This window comes from Mchenga conophoros, linkage group LG3, assembly GCF_057382185.1.
Source record: "Mchenga conophoros isolate Kocher_MC1m ecotype Shallow Benthic linkage group LG3, M_conophoros_male_GT1.1, whole genome shotgun sequence".
Lineage (NCBI taxonomy): Eukaryota > Metazoa > Chordata > Actinopteri > Cichliformes > Cichlidae > Mchenga > Mchenga conophoros.
Window position 1 is genome coordinate 31266339 of NC_140528.1, and position 19452 is coordinate 31285790.

Sequence of the window (19452 nt, forward strand, 5' to 3'; positions counted from 1 at the left end):
GTAATGCCAAAAGGAAAACACAGCTCACTAGCTGTACCCGCACAAATGGCACTCTGGCCCAGAGCTCACCCTGCTCTGGGCTTAAATACCCTTAATTGCTGATGGGAGTCAGCTGTGCTGGAGGGAAAGATGGCATCTCAGGTAGGAGGTAGTGGGACACGCCCACACAGGCACCCTCAGGAGAGAGAGAGGCCCTGCTAGGGCCGTAACATTACCAATGTTGAGAAGCAATCTGCTGTCGTAAACTAAAAAGCCAGAAGATTTTGGAACATAGAACAAAGCAATAAATAAGTTAACAACTAAAAAGGTGCATAGTCTGTGCGGAGCGGTCGGGAAGGTGTCTGGACGTGGCCGTGCCATCTTGCTAATCCAAGGCTCCCGCAATTGTGTCCTCCTTCTTCCTGGATCTGAAGGACAGGTGGACCCACCCTATCCCAAGATTCATCGCAGCGTGGTGGTGGAACATATACTTGGGTCCAGAGATGGAGCTCTCTCTCTCTGAGACTTTGTGGCTGTTTTAAGATTGAATCTGGCTTCAGTTCAGTCTAATTTAGCAGCTCTGACATCAGAGATTGTAGGAGAGGCACAGCCACACCACAGCTGAGTTTCCCACCCGAAACAGAGCGTTAACATGACCTCTCTGGACTGTGTTGTTCACAAGGTTTGTTCTGGGCTTTTAAGTGGAGGGCTGGAGCTTGTGAGTAATGGAAGCTGCGAGCTGTGTTTGCACATGCTCAGTGTTAAAGGATGTTGGCTGGCTGTGAAAGCTAAATGCTCTCTGGTTAGAAGTAATATCACACATTAGGATAACTGTGCTAGCTCTGTGTCAGAGTACCAGGTCCTCGCTTTGATCACATGACTCTCAGTACACAGCATGATGTGTGCGCTGTAAACAGGAAGCAGAGGAGCAGGTCTGAGGCTGAGACTGAGGTCCAGATGTTTCCACATGTTTCAAGTCTGCTGTGTGTTTGATGATTATTTCAGGTATAGATGATGGAATATGACCAGTCTGATGTGAGTCTGCTTCTCTGACAGCGCCTAACCTCTCTGTGCTGCCCCCTGCTATCATTACTTACCGAGTCCTTGACACACTTACTACCACTTTATTAGGTACAGCTTGCTAACACAGGCTCAGACCTGCTTTGCCTTCAGAGCTGCCTTCAATCTTCATGGCTCAGAATCAGCGAGGTGCAGGAAACATCCCTTAGAGTCATGTGATCAGTGACGTCTTCTTCAGCACTGACAGATGGAAAACTGCCTCCACATAAACAGGATACATAATAATAATAATCAAAGAATGATTTTCAGCTTTTCAGCCCTTTGTCTGGGTGCTAATCCAGCTGTGTGTGTTTGTGATGACAGTAAATAAATGTCAGACTTACAGCTCCTGCTTTACTGCATTAAAGTGATCAGATGACTTCAGCGCTTTGACATGGATGGTAGTGAAAGCAGGAAATGACAAATGTAGCACAGCAGCAGCGTTTAACACGTCTGAGCTGGAAACACAAACTCAGGTGTGGAGTGGAGCTTGTTGATTGTATCTCCGTGTGAAGAAACTGTAAGTTTGCTTTGTTTCCTTCTTTAACAGTTTGACTGCTTGTTTCCGCTCTGTGATGTTTGGACCAAATGTTAAGCTCTTATATCAGGACAAACTTTGATCACTTTTGTGTTTGAAGACAATTCCACATGATTATAGATTATTGACTGATTGAATTCACACATGTTATCAGTCAGTAGGTCTGCACTAAAACATTTGTTATTGTGATAAACAGTTTAAATAGATCTGTGTGAAACTTTAGACTAATCAGACACTGATCATTAATCTGATTGAACATTGTATCCAGTTAAAGGGAAGATCAATCTGATAAAATCAGTTTTTTTGTTAAAAAGTTGTAATTCAGATTTTTACTTAAGTCTCATGAAAAACAAACAAATAAATTAAAAACAAAACACAAAGTAAAGCAGTTCAGGTTTACTCTGCAGGAGTAAACCTGAACTGGGCTTTGACTCGAGTCATGCATAACATGCAGAAAAATATTTAGATGTAGCAGACATTTCCATGTCTTTGTGTTGTGCTGTTGTCATGTTCACGTTCACGTTCATGTTCACGTTGAATTCTGTGATTTTAATTGCTGGATTTGAGGTTTTTTTTATTATTCTTGTTTTTATTTTTCAGTTTAAAGGTTTTAATCATCAATAGTAGGTCAGAATGTGGTCTCTTGAGTTTCACTGTGTATTACCCTCCTCTGAGGTTCCAAGCCTTTGAATTAAAAAAAAAAAGCTTCAAACTTTTTTTTCCCCTTTAACCTGTTTTCCGGAATAATACAGATCATCTAATATCAGAGTCCTTATAGAGCACGCACTCGGATAACTCAGTGCGATTTCAGTCTTTTGGAAATGTTAAGTTACGTAAAGATCTGAACTACTTTAACAGGATCAGAGGCTCATGTCTAAAAGATCTAGTCTGAGACCTCCTGATCAGCAGAGATGAAGACCTACAGAGCAGGAAGCAGCCTAATCCAGACTGTAAAAACAGAAGGAACTCACTAAAATATAATTTTAATAGTATGTAGTAAATATGCAGACACACACAACGCGTGACAAGCTCAAACATGAGGAAGTGTTGGTTTAAAAATTCCTCTGCTGACAGGTAATTATTCTGGCGTCACAGAGACTGATGGAACTGAGAGCAGAACAGCAGGTGTATTTTTTATTATGTATTATTTCCTTTACATAAAATTAATCTGCTGTATGATCTGAATTAAAGTGTAAAACAAAGAAATTCCTGTTGTGTTTTGATGTTATATATATCTATTAGCTAACATCTTGTTATTGTTTCTGCTTCACAAAGATCAGGTGAACCGCAAACTGAAACTTTGATGCATTCAGTTACTAGTTTTTCCAGTTTAAACTTTCACGGAAGATTGTTTCTTTTGTATTATGCTAGCTAAAGACACGCAACATCATTCACAGCATTTTTGTTTATCACGAACATGATGTAAGACAAAGCAGAGAGCTAATAATGACTTAAATGGGTGCCTCAAGACCCACTTCCTCTATTCTCTGTCGTCATATTATAAATATTATTGGGATCACTATAATATTTTATACCTTATACCTTACCTGGTCTGTGTGCCAACTTTCTACTGGTTAACTAGCCACGGGAGACGGCCTTGGTGGATGAGGTGGTATCTTCAAGCAGTAGATTCTGTTTGTAGAGACAAAGTAAAAGCAGCCATCAGAAGAGAGTTGGGTTAGAGAGAAAGAGGAGAATTCAAATGGCTTTCAGAAAGATGATGAACTGAAAGAAATTAAATAAATGATAGACATTATTATTTTGAACTTTGAATCACATAAAGTTATTCCAGTCATTAAATTCACCATAAATATATGCTAAATATAATCCTCAGTTACAAAAAATCTAACAATAACAGAAGTTAATGAGACTGTATTTACACAATAAACGAAAAGCTATATTGCTCAACTAGAACTGACAGCCAGAGAGAATGAAAGGCTGTAAAAGTTAAGTTAGGTACAGTGGCATCAAACCATCTGCACAGACAGCATGATAACACAGAGCTAGCCAAGAACACAGAGTGACGTTAAAGCTGCGTCTCTGCAGACCCCAGCACAGCAGCCAGAGCCTGAATTTCAACTGATGAGCAGTCACACTGCAGCCCTTGTTTTTACTTGTTCTTGTTCATGTTTTTACAGTATAAACACGAAAATTTTCGTCTTTGCTTTGTGTTGATAGCTTTTGTCTTCATACCCTAAGAAAAAGATGGTATGTGTTCTAAATAGGTTATGAATTTGTGTTAGTGTGTGGAACTGTAGTTTATAGGCTTATATTGTTAAAATGGTAGCTATTAGACAGTTTCAGGTCATTTTATGGAGACATGAGAAAATAATTTAACACACAAACACACACACAGTTGCAGATGCATTTGTATGAAGGAATAGCTGATAGTGGAGCTGTTCATCCATTCTTTATAATAACAGTGCAGGTAGTTGTATAGATGTAGCATGAACTTGATTAAAAAAATTGTGCTTCTCATTAAAAACACTGCATCACAAATGTTGAATCTGCTTCAATAGAAGGTAATTATGACAATGATTACGAAATAATTACAAAATAATTATTACAAAATAACTACTACTACTAATAATAACTACTACTACTAACTCCTGTTAATAAACAGATGTGATTTAAGTAAAAGCACAGATGTCTCTGCGTCCACAGTGTTTGATCCTAGCTGTCCGTCTGACATACTTATGTCTAAATGTGTCCCCATTGGTGACAATCAATTACATCTTTAACTCTGCAACCTCCAGGTTTATGGGGAGAAGGAAAGCCGTACTGAACAAAGAGCTATGAGGAGCGTCTTATTATCAGTAAATTATTGTGTGTTCAGTTCTCTGCAAACTCAGCAGGAATAATTAGTTTGAAACTTTTAACTCTGCTGATCTTATTGGAATCATGGATTGGCTGAAATGTTTGAAAATGTTTGTAATACGTGTTGAATTCAATGACTCATTGGTTGAACTGGCTGCGTGTTACTGGACTGAAGCCTCCAGTCATAGTGAATCAGTTTGTGTCAGTGAATGCATCGTGTGTGTCATGCCTCCATCTAGTGGACTGATAGTAGAGCAGCTGATGGCAGCTTCCTCTGCCTCACACTGCTGTCTGACTGCATTCAGCTGACACTGAGATGAAGCAGGAAAGCAGCAGCTGATATTTGGACAGCACACATGATGGAAAGCAGGGTTTCAGTTGATGTGCACATGAATGATTTGTGTTTCCTCTGCAGGTAGAAAGTGTTTGTGAGCTGAGCAGCATGGATCAGTGTGAGGACAGAGAGGATGGAGCCCCTCCCTCTAAAAGCACTCTGTGTGGGGAACATGAGAGCCAGACCAAAGCTCAGAGGTGAGATGACCATCTCTAACTGTCCATGACTCTTCTCCATGTCACAGCTCAGCACTCACATCACTGCTCCATCATTATTCACAGGAACCAGCCTGGACCTCTATCCAGGAGGTTGTCTTTAAAGAGTGACGCTTCTAAAGGAGATAAGGCTAATTTTAAAGCCCAGCAGACATCTGATCAAAAAAGGTGAGCTGTTAGTAACATGAACTTTTTGAGAGCTTATTTAATATTATTTAATCCATATTACTACAGTACCTGTTGGATTGTGTTTGAATATGAGATACGTGGACATCTACCAATTGGCTGAGACCTGGCTTATCGAAGAACAAGAAGTGGCTACAGCTGTTCAAAATCCCACAAGACTGGCCGACATGATCGACGATGGGCAGGGCTGTGAGCACTGTTTTTATTTATTTATTTATTTATTTATTTATTTTTTATTTATTTTTTAAAACACAATATGGATAAGATCTTCGAGAAGGTCATGGCTCTGCTGAATGGATAACGTCTTGAAGAAGAACAGCCGGAACTGAGAGACCTGGTGACCAGTGACATACATTAGACCAGCTGCAATTTGTTCCCACTAACCAAAGCAGCTACCATCTTCATCTCATGTGGCGCCCCTGGCGCCAGCTAGATGCTTAAGGCAAAAGCTTACGGGAATAACAATATTCTCCCTTAGATAATAAGACTGTTTGTTATGCCTTTCTCCCTCCTCATTCAAGGCCACCCGCATCGACCGAAGATTGTTGACTTTTGCTTAACTGGGTGAAGGGACACTTTCTCTCAGCTGAACATGGAACACACACGCACACATACGCATATACACTGACACAGAACTATACTCACCCCCCCACCCCATTTTTGTTCTTTTTTTCTCCTCGTCTTTCCTCATATTGTGCATTTTCCATTGTTGTTTGGTTCCGGGTCGCTGCTCGTGTGGCTGACGGGCCAGCTATCTAGCCTGACCTGTCTCCCCAATGTGATGTTTGTGTATTGTCGGTAAGGTCTGTCTCTTAATTGCCGACTCAAAGATAAATAAAGTCTTCTGAATCTGAATCAGGTGCTACACAAGTTAGAGCACTGCTGCGATCTTCACTAAATAGATAAAACCAAATTTAAAAAGAACCATGTCACTATTTTAAAATATTGGCTGAAAGTCTTTCTCATGTTGTAATCATCATTCTCAAAAGTAATTTTTTTATTTTAGTCTGAGTCTTGTAGGATGTGTTAGGATTAGGGATGGGTACCGGTGTCCGGTGCCATCATGGCACCGGTTCTGACATAAACGGTAGTAACCAGACCGAAAAGCAGCGCACATTTTGATGCTTTATTTCGGTGCTTTTCTTTCCTGAGCTGTGATACACTTCTAGCCAATCATTTTACGTTGCCGCGGATAGTAGGCGGGGCCAGGTACGTACGTTCTTTTAGAGCAGAGCTACAGATTAAAAATGCCCAAGACGAAGCGGTCAAAAGTCTGGCTGTACTTCACAGCAAAAGATGCAAACTCAGCAGCCTGCAACAAGTGCTTTAAGCTGATACTGTGATACTGTCAATCGAGGTAACACCTCGAATCCAATGAAACACCTGGCGACCCATAACGTTTTTTTTTTTAAAAGCCGAGAAATGCGCCGTATTTGATAGCTTGCTGTGAGACCTCACACCGAGCACATCTACTGCTGGTGGGTTGCCTGTTATCGGACCCGGATTTAGCAACATCCCCCAAAAACCCGAAGAGGAGAGTCCTGGCCCCTAGCCCTGCCAGTGTAGCAGAAATGATGAGGATGATGATGGCAGCAGCAGCCGTTCTTCTCTGCGTGAGTAGCTTAATGTTGTTCGTGTGTAATTTACGTTGAGTAGGCTAACCACGTTATTACATAAATGCATGTAAGGTGAACTAGCAAACATCATCATAGCCACATGCGGCTGTCTTCTTGTTTGATGGCAGATACTCCCTTCACCCTGGCCAAAAAAGGCTAAAATGACCAAAGAAAAAGAGGGAAACAGTTAAACATGAGAGGTTTTTGGACAAAGTTTGTGTTTTTTCCATTGGTTAAGCACTGCTTCCAGCTAAGAGTGATACCATATATGCCCCATAGCTGCAGAAAAGGCTAACATTGTTATCTTTTTACAAAAAACCAGCTGAACATGAGAGGATTTTGGACCAATTTTGTGTTCTCCATTCTTTAAGCACCGGTTTGAGCACCGGCACCGTTTCAAAAGTACCGATTTGGCACCGGTATCAGATAAAACCTAAACGATACCCATCCTTAGTTAGGATAAACTGATAACAGGTCTGAGCTGTTGCTCACAGTTGGATTCAAGTAACTGGTGCAGAGGGGAGGAACTAGAACTAAAACATGTGCTTATGCTACTTTGGGTGCCAGAAGATGAATACATGTCAAGCACTGAAGAGCAGAAACTGTAAAAACACTGATGAAATTAAGAGTAAAACAAAAATGTTTGATGCCAAACACCAGAAGTTAAAAGTGTTAGGTAAACATTGACTAGTGATTAATTCTTCCTAAATCCCATCTGAAGTTTTCCTGACAGCAAGTTGTGAGAGCTTATATATATATATATATATATATATATATATATATATATATATATATATATATATATATGTATATATATATATATATATATATATATATATATATATATATATATATACATGTATATATATGTATATATATATATATATGTATATATATATATATATATATATATATATATATATATGTATATATATATATATATATATATGTATATATATGTATATATATATATATATATATATATATATATATATATATGTATATATATATATATATATATATATATATATACCTACCATATTTCCCGGACTACAAAGCGCACCTGAATATTAGCCGCACAAGCTAAAATCAGGGGAAAATCCTGTTTTGTACATACATTCAAAACCAAAGAAAATCCTCGTTGTCAGTGTCAGAGTCGAACACCCTCAGAAGGGCCGTGGCGGTGTCCTCCTCTCCATCATGCAGCAGTCCAGTCCTTCGAAATCTGTTGGTGATCGTGGATGTTTTCACACTTTTCCACGCTGTCAGATTCCACCGGTGGAGTTGAGCATAACTTGCTTTTCGCAAGTTTATCGCCGCTCGTCATCCACGCCTCCCGCTGAATGCGTAGCGCTACTTTGAAGTTTGTTTTTCGCGCTACTTGTCCGGCACTATGTTTCCTGGTGGATGGACATGTGATCAACATACCACTCTTGAACCCCGATACTGTGTGTCTGATCACATGCCCTTCCGCCAGGCAACGTAGTGCCGTACAACGGCGGAACAAACAAAACAAATCGTCTTACGATATGACAAAAATCATGGACAATCCATAGAAAAGCCGCACCTGACTAAAAGCCGCAGGGTTCAAAGCTTGTGCAAAAAGTAGCGACTTATAGCCCGACAATTACGGTATATATATATATATATATATATATATATATATATATTAGTGCTGGTGCAGCATAGTTTGTACAGTGTAGATGACTCCTTAGAGTAATTTGTCCAGTTCTTAGAGAGCTAAGGAAAACAAAAGACTTTCACCATATGTGCAGTTCTGGCCCAGCTCTGGAGATAATTCACAAGTTACACTTGTTCAGTGGTGAAGACAGTAGTTCAGAGAGGCAATAGAAAGTGCCTTTGTAACTACAGAGTCAGAGGAATTCCTTAATTCTTTAAAACATGTTAAACCTGTACATTTAAATTCCTTCTCACATTAGGACCATTAATAGTCCTGCATAATGTAAATGACTGTTTACCTCTGGGTGGTGCTCTGTTCCTACACTGCCAACGCTAATTTGGAGTTTCCCTCTGCTCATGCTCAGCCAAACCACTTTCTCTTTGGGATGATGAAGGTATTAAGTCTTCTTCAACTTATGTGACTCCAAATTAAAAACACATTTTTCTTCCCTAACAGGATCGACGGTAGACCTGCTGGACCTGAACCTGTACCCGAACCCAGCTGTGTGTCCTTAAAGAGTGACTGGTCTAATCCACGTGACACTGATTTTAAATTCCAGCCTCTGTCTGCTGCAGAGAGGTGAGCTGTTAGTAACATGAACTCTTTGATTTAACTGCTTGATGTTGTTGGACATAAACTCCAATGCAAACACATTTCCTCAGTCCTATTTACACTAATTATTGCAAGATAATAAAAAAATTGTACAGTATAATGCAGGAAGACTAACAATAAACAAGATGCAACATAAAATCAAAGAACAGGGGAACCAATGGACTAGCACGAAAGGTCAAGACAATGAGCACTGAAGAATTACACATGAAAGTAATGAACTCAAAATAGGAAATTACACCATCACCAACTCAACAGGAACTAAAAAAGAAAAAGAAATTAAATAACACAACAAACATCATGTTGAAGTACTGTAATGATATTAAAATGTAGCAGAAATCAGAACTCAAGCATGAACAGAAAACTTAAGAAAATAACAAATAAGGACTTGGGTTTTATTTATTTTTTTAAAAGATGGCAAAATGTTTGCCATTGCTCTCTAACTTTTAGTCAGTAGTCACTTGGCTCGCAAGGTGGATAAAATGTGCACTAGAAACTTCTGTCTGCCACTTTGTTTGTCTCTCTGGGGACATAGTTGATGTGAAATAATTTTTCATGATTCCTCCACAGAGTGGATCAGGAGAGCTCGGAGGTTCCCAGTGGTCAGTCTGCCCAGAAGCATCAAACAGACCTGGACTCCATATTTATGGTCTGTACATGTACAACAACTACTTTCACATCTATTCTGTTCACAGTCATCTCCATGATGCTCTTTGTAGACCAGTGGATTGTCAGTGTGTCCAACATGGATCTGATGTTTGGCTCCATGATTTCAGTTGATTGGCTCATTCATAATGTATTCTGTTCCAGCTGCTGGAGGACAACATCATCACTTTTGTGAAGAACGAGCTGAAAAAGATGCGGAAGGTTCTGAGTCCAGATTACCCAGAATGCATAGAGAGTCAGCGGGAGGATGATGAGCAGAGGAGGAGCAGCATAGAGGGATTTGTGAAGATCACAGTGGACTTCTTAAGGAGAATGAAGCAGGAGGAGCTGGCTGACTGTCTGCAGAACAGTAAGAGGATTTCTCTAGCTCCTGATTAACTAGAACATTTTTTCGTCTTTGAGGAGATGGATAACATTGGTTTAAACAAAGCTGTCATCTGGAATTTGTAAAAAATGAACTGATATTTTTTTTTGGCTGATTTTTCAGAACATCTGGCTGAAGTTTGTCAACTTAACCATAAATCTGCTCTGAAGAAGAAGTTCCAGTGTGTGTTTGAGGGGATTGCTAAAGCAGGAAACCCAACCCTCCTGAATCAGATCTACACAGAGCTCTACATCACAGAGGGAGGGACTGCAGAGGTCAATGATGAACATGAGGTCAGGCAGATTGAAACAGCATCCAGGAAACCAGACAGACCAGAAACAACAATCAGACAAGAGGACATCTTTAAAGCCTCACCTGGAAGAGATGAACCAATCAGAACAGTGCTGACAAAAGGATGGGCTGGCATCGGGAAAACAGTCTTAACACAGAAATACACCCTGGACTGGACTGAAGACAAAGCCAACCAGGACATCCAGTTCATATTTCCATTCACTTTCAGAGAGCTGAATGTGCTGAAAGAGGAAAAGTTCAGCTTGGTGGAACTTGTTCATCACTTCTTTACTGAAACCAAAGAAGCAGGAATCTGCAGCTTTGAAGACTTCCAGGTTGTGTTCATCTTTGATGGTCTGGATGAGTGTCGACCTCCTCTGAACTTCCACAAAACTACAATCCTAACTGACCCTAGAAAGTCCACCTCAGTGGATGTGCTGCTGATAAACCTGATCAGGGGGAAACTGCTTCCCTCTGCTCATCTCTGGATAACCACACGACCTGCAGCAGCCAATCAGATCCCTCCACAGTGGCTTGGCAGGGTGACAGAGGTCAGAGGGTTCACTGACCCACAGAAGGACGAGTACTTCAGGAAGAGATTCAGAGATGAGGAGCAGGCCAGCAGGATCATCTCCCACATCAAGACATCACGGAGCCTCCACATCATGTGCCACATCCCAGTCTTCTGCTGGATCACTGCTACAGTTCTGGAGGATGTGCTGGAAACCAGAGAGGGAGGAGAGCTGCCCAAGACCCTGACTGAGATGTACATCCACTTCCTGGTGGTTCAGGCCAAAATGAAGAAGGTTAAGTATGATGGAGGAGCTGAGCTAGATCCACACTGGAGTCTGGAGAGCAGGAAGATGATTGAGTCTCTGGGAAAACTGGCCTTTGATCAGCTGCAGAAAGGAAACCTGATCTTCTATGAATCAGACCTGACAGAGTGTGGCATCGATATCAGAGCAGCCTCAGTGTACTCAGGAGTGTTCACACAGATCTTTAAAGAGGAGAGAGGACTGTACCAGGACAAGGTGTTCTGCTTCATCCATCTGAGTGTTCAGGAGTTTCTGGCTGCTCTTCATGTCCATCTGACCTTCATCAACTCTGGACTCAATCTGCTGGAAGAACAACAAACAACATCCCAGAATTCTGAAACAAAAGACTCTGCAGGGACTCTGTTCTACCAGACTGCTGTGGACAAGGCCTTACAAAGTTCAAATGGAAACCTGGACTTGTTCCTGCGCTTCCTTCTGGGTCTTTCACTGCAGACCAATCAGAAGCTCCTACGAGGCCTATTGACAGAGACAGGATGTATTTCAGAAACCAATCAGGAAACAGTCCAGTACATCAAGAAGAAGCTTAATGAGAATCTGTCTGCAGAGAAAAGCATTAATCTGCTCCACTGTCTCAATGAACTGAATGATCGTTCTCTAGTGGAGGAGATCCAACAGTCCCTGAGATCAGGAAGTCTCTCCACAGATAAACCATCTCCTGCTCAGTGGTCAGCTCTGGTCTTCATCTTACTATCATCAGACGAAGAACTGGAAGCGTTTGACCTGAAGAAGTACTCTGCTTCAGAGGAGGCTTTTCAGAGGCTGCTTCCAGTGGTACAAGCCTCCAACAGAGCTCTGTAAGATGTATTTCACCGTAGCAGACACAGTAGTTGCAGTTTAATAGCCTTTTACCCTTTAACTGCAACGTGTGTGTATGTGTGTGTGTGTGTTGTGTCTGGTGGCAGTGTAGCAAACGGAATTATGTATGTCAAATTTTATTAGACCTTTATTAGGATTTTTTTTTTTTTATTTACTCCCCAGAACCAAGCCCCTCACATCAAACCACTTATGCACTGGCGGGAAGGGCCACAAACCAACTGCAGAGAGTGTGGCATGGAGAATTGGGCCCCCAAACCTGGGGGGAGCCTGAATTGTTCTAAAAGAGATTTAGACACAGACAAAAGCATGCCTTCCCACCTGCAATCACACACATACAAATGGCCTCACTCAGCATGAGGCCAGACAAAAATCAACAATGTGCACACACTCACACTTCCTAAACATAATCTATATTCCCAGATCCAGCCATCAGTAGCCCCAGACGGGCCATCCGTTCCCAAACCCAAGCATGTCTTGGGTTCTATCCTAGAGTACTGCGATTTGTTATTATCAGCATCTCAAAAAACTCAAAAAAGCTTTCAATTAATCCAAAGTGCTGCAGCAAGAGTACTTAGGACTAGAAAGAGTGAGCAGATTTCTCCTCTATTGGGTTCTCTTCATTGTCTCCCTGTTAAATCCACAATTTAAAATCCTGCTCCTCACATACAAGGTCTTGAATAATTAGGCCCCATTTTATCTTAATGTCCTTTTAGTGCCATCATCCTATTAGAGTACTTTGCTCACAAACTGCGAACTGGAGCCTATCCCAGCTACGATAGGGCGAGAGGCAAGGTACACCCTGGACGTGTCACCAGTCTATCTCAGTGCATAGCAGACACATTGCCAAATCATATTGAATATTTCTTTGCAATCACGAAGTCAGACCCAAAAAAATATAAAACCCAAAAAAGTTTTTTTTTTTCTTTTTTCTTTTGGCTGGTATTTAGTATTGCATCTGAGAAATTAGGCTTTCTTGTCAAAGGTTGGTTTTGGAAAAAACAAAAAAACCAACACCAGACAACAGCTTTTTACAAATGGTAGAATGTTGCATAATGGAGTGAGTGAGAGTGAGAAATGGAATGCTCACCCCTAGTACAAGGGGCAGTGGGGTTGAAAAGCTTAAGTGCTTTGCACTTTGTGTAATTCTGAGTTGAATAGCATGGCACAGCAAATGTGTACGATGGAAACTTGTGTTTCATTGGTTTTTTAGATTCTAATCTGGTATGGCTGAGGCTGCTCCTCATTGTATGAATCAATAGGAGGTTATTTAAGAATGACTGAGTTTAAGCTGTGCCGATCAACCCTACCCGAAGCTATCGCTATAAATAAATCCTCTGATATCTCTCAGAAAAACGAATGATTTTGTCTTGTTTCCTATTATTGTCTTATCAGACTGAGTGGCTGTAACCTCTCAGAGAGAAGCTGTGAAACTCTGTCCTCAGTTGTGAGCTCTCAGTCCTCTAATCTGAGACAGCTGGACCTGAGCAACAATGACCTAAAGGATTCAGGAGTGAAGGTTCTGTGTGTTGGAGTCGCAAGTCAACACTGCAAAATAGAAACACTAAGGTCAGATCAAGTGATGTTTAATTTTTTGTCAGTGATTGTTAGAAAAAAAAATACGAGGAAGCTAAATTTATCCGTGTGCTTTTGTGTCTTTGTGATCTTAGTAAAAATTTTAAATTTCTAACTAATACTCAAGTCAGAATTCATTAACAAACAGAAAAAAAATATTGCCAAATCTAGTGACTCCTTGTTGCAAAATGAATACATATTAATGACTGTGTTATTTGTCTTTGCGTTCAAAATTTTCAGACTTACTGACTGTAACCTGACAGAGACAAGCTGTGAAGATCTGTCCTCAGTTGTGAGCTCCCAGTCCTCTTGTCTGAGAGAGTTGGACCTGAGTAATAATGACCTACAGGATTCAGGAGTGAAACTTCTGTGTGTTGGAGTAGCAAATCAACACTGCAAACTGGAAATTCTAAGGTCAGATCAGGTGATATTTACATTTTTGTCAACGATTCAGGAAAATAATATCACCAAGAGGCTGAACTTTATCCATGTGCTTTTCTATCTTTGTGTTTTTTATTCAAAAATCTAACATGGCTAATGTGGCTAAATGATTAAGACAGAATTGATGAATCAACAGGAAAAACATTTAATATTGCCAAATCTAGTTGCACTGTAAATGTACTTTAACACCAGTGGTTTTTTTTTAATTTTATTTCTGTTTAAAAAATGTTTTAGGCTAAATGGCTGTAACCTGTCAGATTCAAGCTGTGAAGCTCTGTACTTAGTTATCCGCACACAATCATCTAATCTCAGAGAGCTTGATCTGAGTAACAACAACCTGCAGGATTCAGCATTGAACATACTGAAGACTCCAAACTCAACAATTATCAGGTCAGATCAAGATTATTTTTCTTTTAAAAATGACCAACAACAGTTAAAGATAATGAGGAGAAACTGTAAATATCAATCTTGCTAAATGTCTATTTTTATTTTATTTTGTTATTAAATAACATTATTAAATTAGATTATTTGACATAATAATAGTAATTTATTTATTCACTATTTTGCCTTATTATTTTGCCTTACTATTCCATGCACATGGTTGACACTGAAAAAATCTACTAGTTATGTATGGATAATTTTGCAGACAACTGCAAATTTTAAAATTTAATTTGTCACACACACAAACATACACAGTACGACATGTGGTGAAATGCTTACTGCTGTGCAAACCACAACCATTAAACAACAGTGAAGAATTTACAGATTTGCAGATTTACAAATTATGACAAAATTTAGAAATTTAAATTAAAAAATTATGTGCAAATAACAATTTAAGAGAGAAATTATAAGAAGTGAGCAAATAAACAGAGTGCGTGCAGTGACGTATTGTATGCAACTCCAGTCCTACACCTGGTTCAGGGCCTGAATATCCTGGGGGAAGAAGCTCCTCCTCATTCTCTCTGGTTTGGCCTGAAGGGAGCGGAAGCACTTCCCAGACCTCAACAGTGAGAAGAGTCCACTGTTGGGATGGGAGAGGTCCATGATAATCTTCCTGGCTTTGTTCTTGCACCACTTGGTGTAGATGGACAGCAGGTCAGGAAGCTCTGATCAAATGATGCGTTCGGCTGAGCGCACCACTCTTTGTCTGTCCTGCTTGGTGCTGTTCTATGGTTAGGTCTGGATCAGGTAACCTTTAATCCTCCCTTAGTAATTCTGCAATAGGTGTAGGCTGCTGGGGGATTCCCATGATGCACTGAGTATTTCTTCTTTAGTCACCTTTCTCACTCATTATGTGTGAACAGACCTATCTGCACTGAATCATACTTGTTATTAATTTCTGGCTCTCTTCCACAGTATGTCTTTTGTCCTGTCTTCCTATGCTCACCCCAAATAGTTGCGGCAAATGGTCACCCCTCCCTGAGCCCAGTTCTGCCGGAGGTTTCTTCCTGTTAAAAGGAAGTTTTTCCCAATTAGGGGCCCCAATTAAAATACGCTTCCCAGCTTTCAGACAGCCTCCGAGACAGCAGAAGACAGGGTAAACTCACCTGTTGTTCTGCAGCCGTGGGGCAAGATGTAAACACCACTTGAAGATTCTTCATTTGTGGGGCAGGGATTGGGTTCCCGCTGTCCGGCTTGGTAATCTTGTGACTGCACTTCCGAGTGTTATTCAGGTTGGCCAGCAAATCGTAAATGGTAAATTACCATTACCTGATTCTTGTATAGTGCTTTTCTACTCTCCTGGAGTACTCAAAGCGCTTTATACAACACACCACATTCACCCATTCACACAAGCACTGTTTTGTATACTTGCCAGTTCTTTCTAACATTCACATTCATACACATTCATACTTCAATGGGTGTATCAGAAAGTAGGTGGGGGTAAGTATCTTGCCCAAGGAGACTTGGCATGCAGACTGGGGGAGTCAGGGATCAAACCACCAACCTTCCGATCAGCACATGACCTTCTCTACCTCCTGATCTACAGCCACCCCCCATGTGGTGGTTGACCCATGATGTTGCGTGCTGGGGCAGCAGGTTGAGGGTTACAGATGTAACTAGACTTAATAAACTGAATCAACATCACTGAGTTATACTAATTGTCACAATCCCCGAAGCCCAAGCTGAAGGAGTGTGCGGCAGTCCTCCAAGCAATTAACAGAATACACTATATTACTGTATTTGTGCCATGGGCAGAGCTGTATTTTTTAATTTTTTCAGAAATCTCTCAGTCAGAACATATTATGTCATGTTTAGGTCGAAACTAACTTCCTGCTAACTTGTAACTCCATTAAATTTCATAAATTATGTTTTCATGGATTCCTGGATGTTAAACTTAGTTGTTACACTTAGTAAAGCAGCAACACTGATCATTTTATTAACTATGAAAGAATTTAGACAATTTTTAACTCTCAGTGATGCCACAGTGTTCATTTGCCTTTGGGACCTGAAGGAGATGGATTTTTTGACCCAGATTACTCCGCAAGACTCCTGACTACAGTAGCTGTAATGCTTTGGCAGTCCATCAAGCAGTGCGCCTTCATAGCTTACCAAAGTTGTACTAGAACATTTTTTGACAGATTTCTGCATGCCGTGTACCACACAAATTCAGTTCGAGGTCAGTAAGCACAACCAGAGTTCATACATAAGGCGCGCTGTCGATTTTTGAGATCATTAAAGGATTTTAAGTGCGCCTCATAGTGCAAAAAATACGGCAGATAAAATTGAATCAAAGTTTTATTGAACTAACAGAGAATCAGAATCAAAATATATGCTCTTAACCATTTTAAGGAGCCTGGAAAGAAAGCGACTGGCCTGTCATGGTCTGTGTGCAGAAGGCAGAAAAGAAAGACCCAAAATGTATCTCAAAACTCAGCTTTTAATGCTGGTCAGCAAAAAGAACAGAAAACTAATTAGACTAGAAACTAGAAACCAAGACATGAGAAACTGACGTGCAAAGTAAAAACTGAAACACGACATGCAAAAACTTGACATTGAACTAAACCTACACTAAACACAAGGACATAGTTACCAAAACCTAAGAACAAGAAATTGCAAACCAAGAAGAACTGGAGAGCAAGAAATACAAAACAGAACCCAAACCCTAGGTAAAAATCCAAGATCAATAATAATAATAATGATGATAATAATAATGATCCAAAAACCCATAATACTGGGTCACCGATCCAGAACTGTGATATGTCCTTCCTAAAGTTTTTTTGAAGTGATGTCAGGTAACCTGACCTAAGCCCACACTAGGGTTTAGTAATGCCACAATTTAACATTGGTATTCCCATCACTGGTCCCGATCACCCCAAATTTGTGTTCCAGAGAATGGTGAGAGTCAAGGAGTAAGTACTAATCTCAGTGTGTGGGCCTGTGATGAACTTTAATGTTTAGGTTATCACATTCTTTAGTGTAAATAACCGAGTAAAGAAAGATACTTACTTTTTAAAAAAAAATTTTTTTACACACGATACTTGGAATCAGTCATATTTCATTCAATACAGTGGGGTACTGACCGATCCAGGATCAGTCGAAATCCTCAGCAGTTTGATGCATGTATGGATACCATGTAATGTCCATGTGTGCATGCTGAAAGAGAACTGTGCTGGTCTCGCCCCTCTTTTTTTCCAGAGTGGAGCCTGCTGGAGTCCAGTGGTTGAGACCAGGTCTGAGGAAGTGTAAGTAGGTTTTTAATGTGGTTCATAAAAACACAGCAGCACTCATTTAACCATCTTCAAACGGTCACATCACTCATTCACATCTCTGATGTCATGAGTCATCATCAAACTGTCAGTCAATGAACAGATGATGGATCAATAACTGCAGCTGGATTGTGTTTGTTCTCTCCATCAGATTCCTGTCAACTCACAATCGACACAAACACAGTACACACAAACCTCAAAATGTCTGACAACAACAGGAAGATGACATATGTGAAGGCGGTTCAGTCATATCCTAATCATCCAGACAGATTTGATCTTTATCCTCAGCTGCTGTGTAGAGATGGTTTGATTGGTCGCTGTTACTGGGAGGTTGAATGGAGAGGAAGAGTTGAGATATCAGTGAGTTACAGAAGAATCAGAAAGAAAGGACGAAGCTCTAACTGTTTGTTTGGAAGGAATGATCATTCCTGGAGTCTGTTGTGCTCCGATGATCGTCCTCGTTCTGTCTGGCACAATAACAGACAAACATCCATCTCCTCCTCCTCCTCCTCTGTCTCTAACAGAGTAGCAGTGTATGTGGACTGTCCTGCTGGCACTCTGTCCTTCTACGGTATCTCCTCTGACACTCTGATCCACCTCCACACCTTCAACACCACATTCACTGAACCTCTTTATCCTGGGTTTAGAGTCTGGTCTGGAGGTTCGATGTCTCTGTGTGCACTCCCTCCTGTTAGGGAAACACTCTGATTGTTGAACAGATAGTTCAGTCTGTACATGTCTGTCTCTTTGACTGAGAAACACGTTGTCAGATTCATGGAGTCAATCGGTTGATGTTTTGAACTGTTCCAAATGATTCCTTGTAAACTGTAAAGTCCCTTAACCTCCTAGGACCTGGCATCCATATATTTGGACATCACATTTTTGGTTGTCTTGACCAAAATATTACATTTTGCTCCTCAACGGCCTAATATCCACTCACAAGGACATTATACTGGCTCTATGTTATCAAAATGTAAAAGTATCCTCATATGTGGCTCTCTCGTTTTTCCTAGAAACAAAAATCAGGTAAAAACAAAAACTGGTGATTCTTCGGGACCCAATGAATGTTAAAACAATCAGCCCAAATATCAAAGTGAAATTAAAAATGTATGTGATGGAAGAATTTGGATCTTAGGAGGTTTAAGATGGAAGGTACAATCATTCCTGGATCGCCATCTTATTTTTATTTTTCCGCTAACTAAAACTCGCTGTGAATAATCTGTGTCTCTCTGAAGCTCCGTTCACAACCTTTACATTTCCGTGTTCAACAAGCATGTCCTGAGCACATTAAAGTGAATGCAAATGTTTGATTTCTCTTTCTTAATGTAATTTTTCTATCTCGGCTGAATAAGTGGACATCCAATAGTACTCAGTGTATAAAATATTAAAGAGATTGAGCATCTCTCATGTTTCTGTCATTCCATAAAAACAGCTGCTTTAAAAACTGAGCCAATGAAAGGAACATGAATTTATATATTGATCAGATTCATACAGCCCTGATGTAACTCTGATGATCTCCATGTGGCTTCCTGTCCTGATGGATAGGAAACATGTGAGGATGGGGAAGAATGTCTTGGAATCCCGGACCATCAGCACCGGCTTCGTTCAGGGTTTTGTTCTTTCTCTGCTCTTCTCCCTGTACACCAACTGCTGCTCCTCCAACCACCAGTCTGTCAAGCTAATTAAGTTTGCAGAGTTTGAACGTCTGGTGTCCAGTGCAGACGC

The 19452-nt window shown here is 40.5% G+C and overlaps 1 protein-coding gene across 1 annotated transcript; it reads left to right on the plus strand.

The window, feature by feature from the left end:
• Window positions 1-1449: 1449 nt before the first annotated feature.
• Window positions 1450-19096, plus strand: LOC146578129 (protein NLRC3-like). The gene is made up of 12 exons (XM_085257581.1): window positions 1450-1558; window positions 4809-4924; window positions 5009-5110; window positions 8882-9004; window positions 9605-9683; window positions 9845-10049; window positions 10188-11985; window positions 13400-13573; window positions 13820-13993; window positions 14255-14410; window positions 17657-17703; window positions 17879-19096. The coding sequence occupies exons 2-12, from the start codon at window positions 4836-4838 to the stop codon at window positions 18433-18435; spliced, it is 3504 nt and encodes a 1167-aa protein (XP_085113707.1). The 5' UTR covers window positions 1450-1558; window positions 4809-4835; the 3' UTR covers window positions 18436-19096.
• Window positions 19097-19452: the final 356 nt, after the last annotated feature.

Coding starts and splice junctions, on each gene's coding strand:
- LOC146578129 (XM_085257581.1), top strand. CDS start 4,836: ATGGATCAGTGTGAGGACAGAGAGGATGGAGCCCCTCCCTCTAAAAGC. Junction 13,574..13,819: donor TGCAAAATAGAAACACTAAG/GTCAGATCAAGT, acceptor CAAAATTTTCAG/ACTTACTGACTGTAACCTGA. Junction 13,994..14,254: donor TGCAAACTGGAAATTCTAAG/GTCAGATCAGGT, acceptor AAAATGTTTTAG/GCTAAATGGCTGTAACCTGT.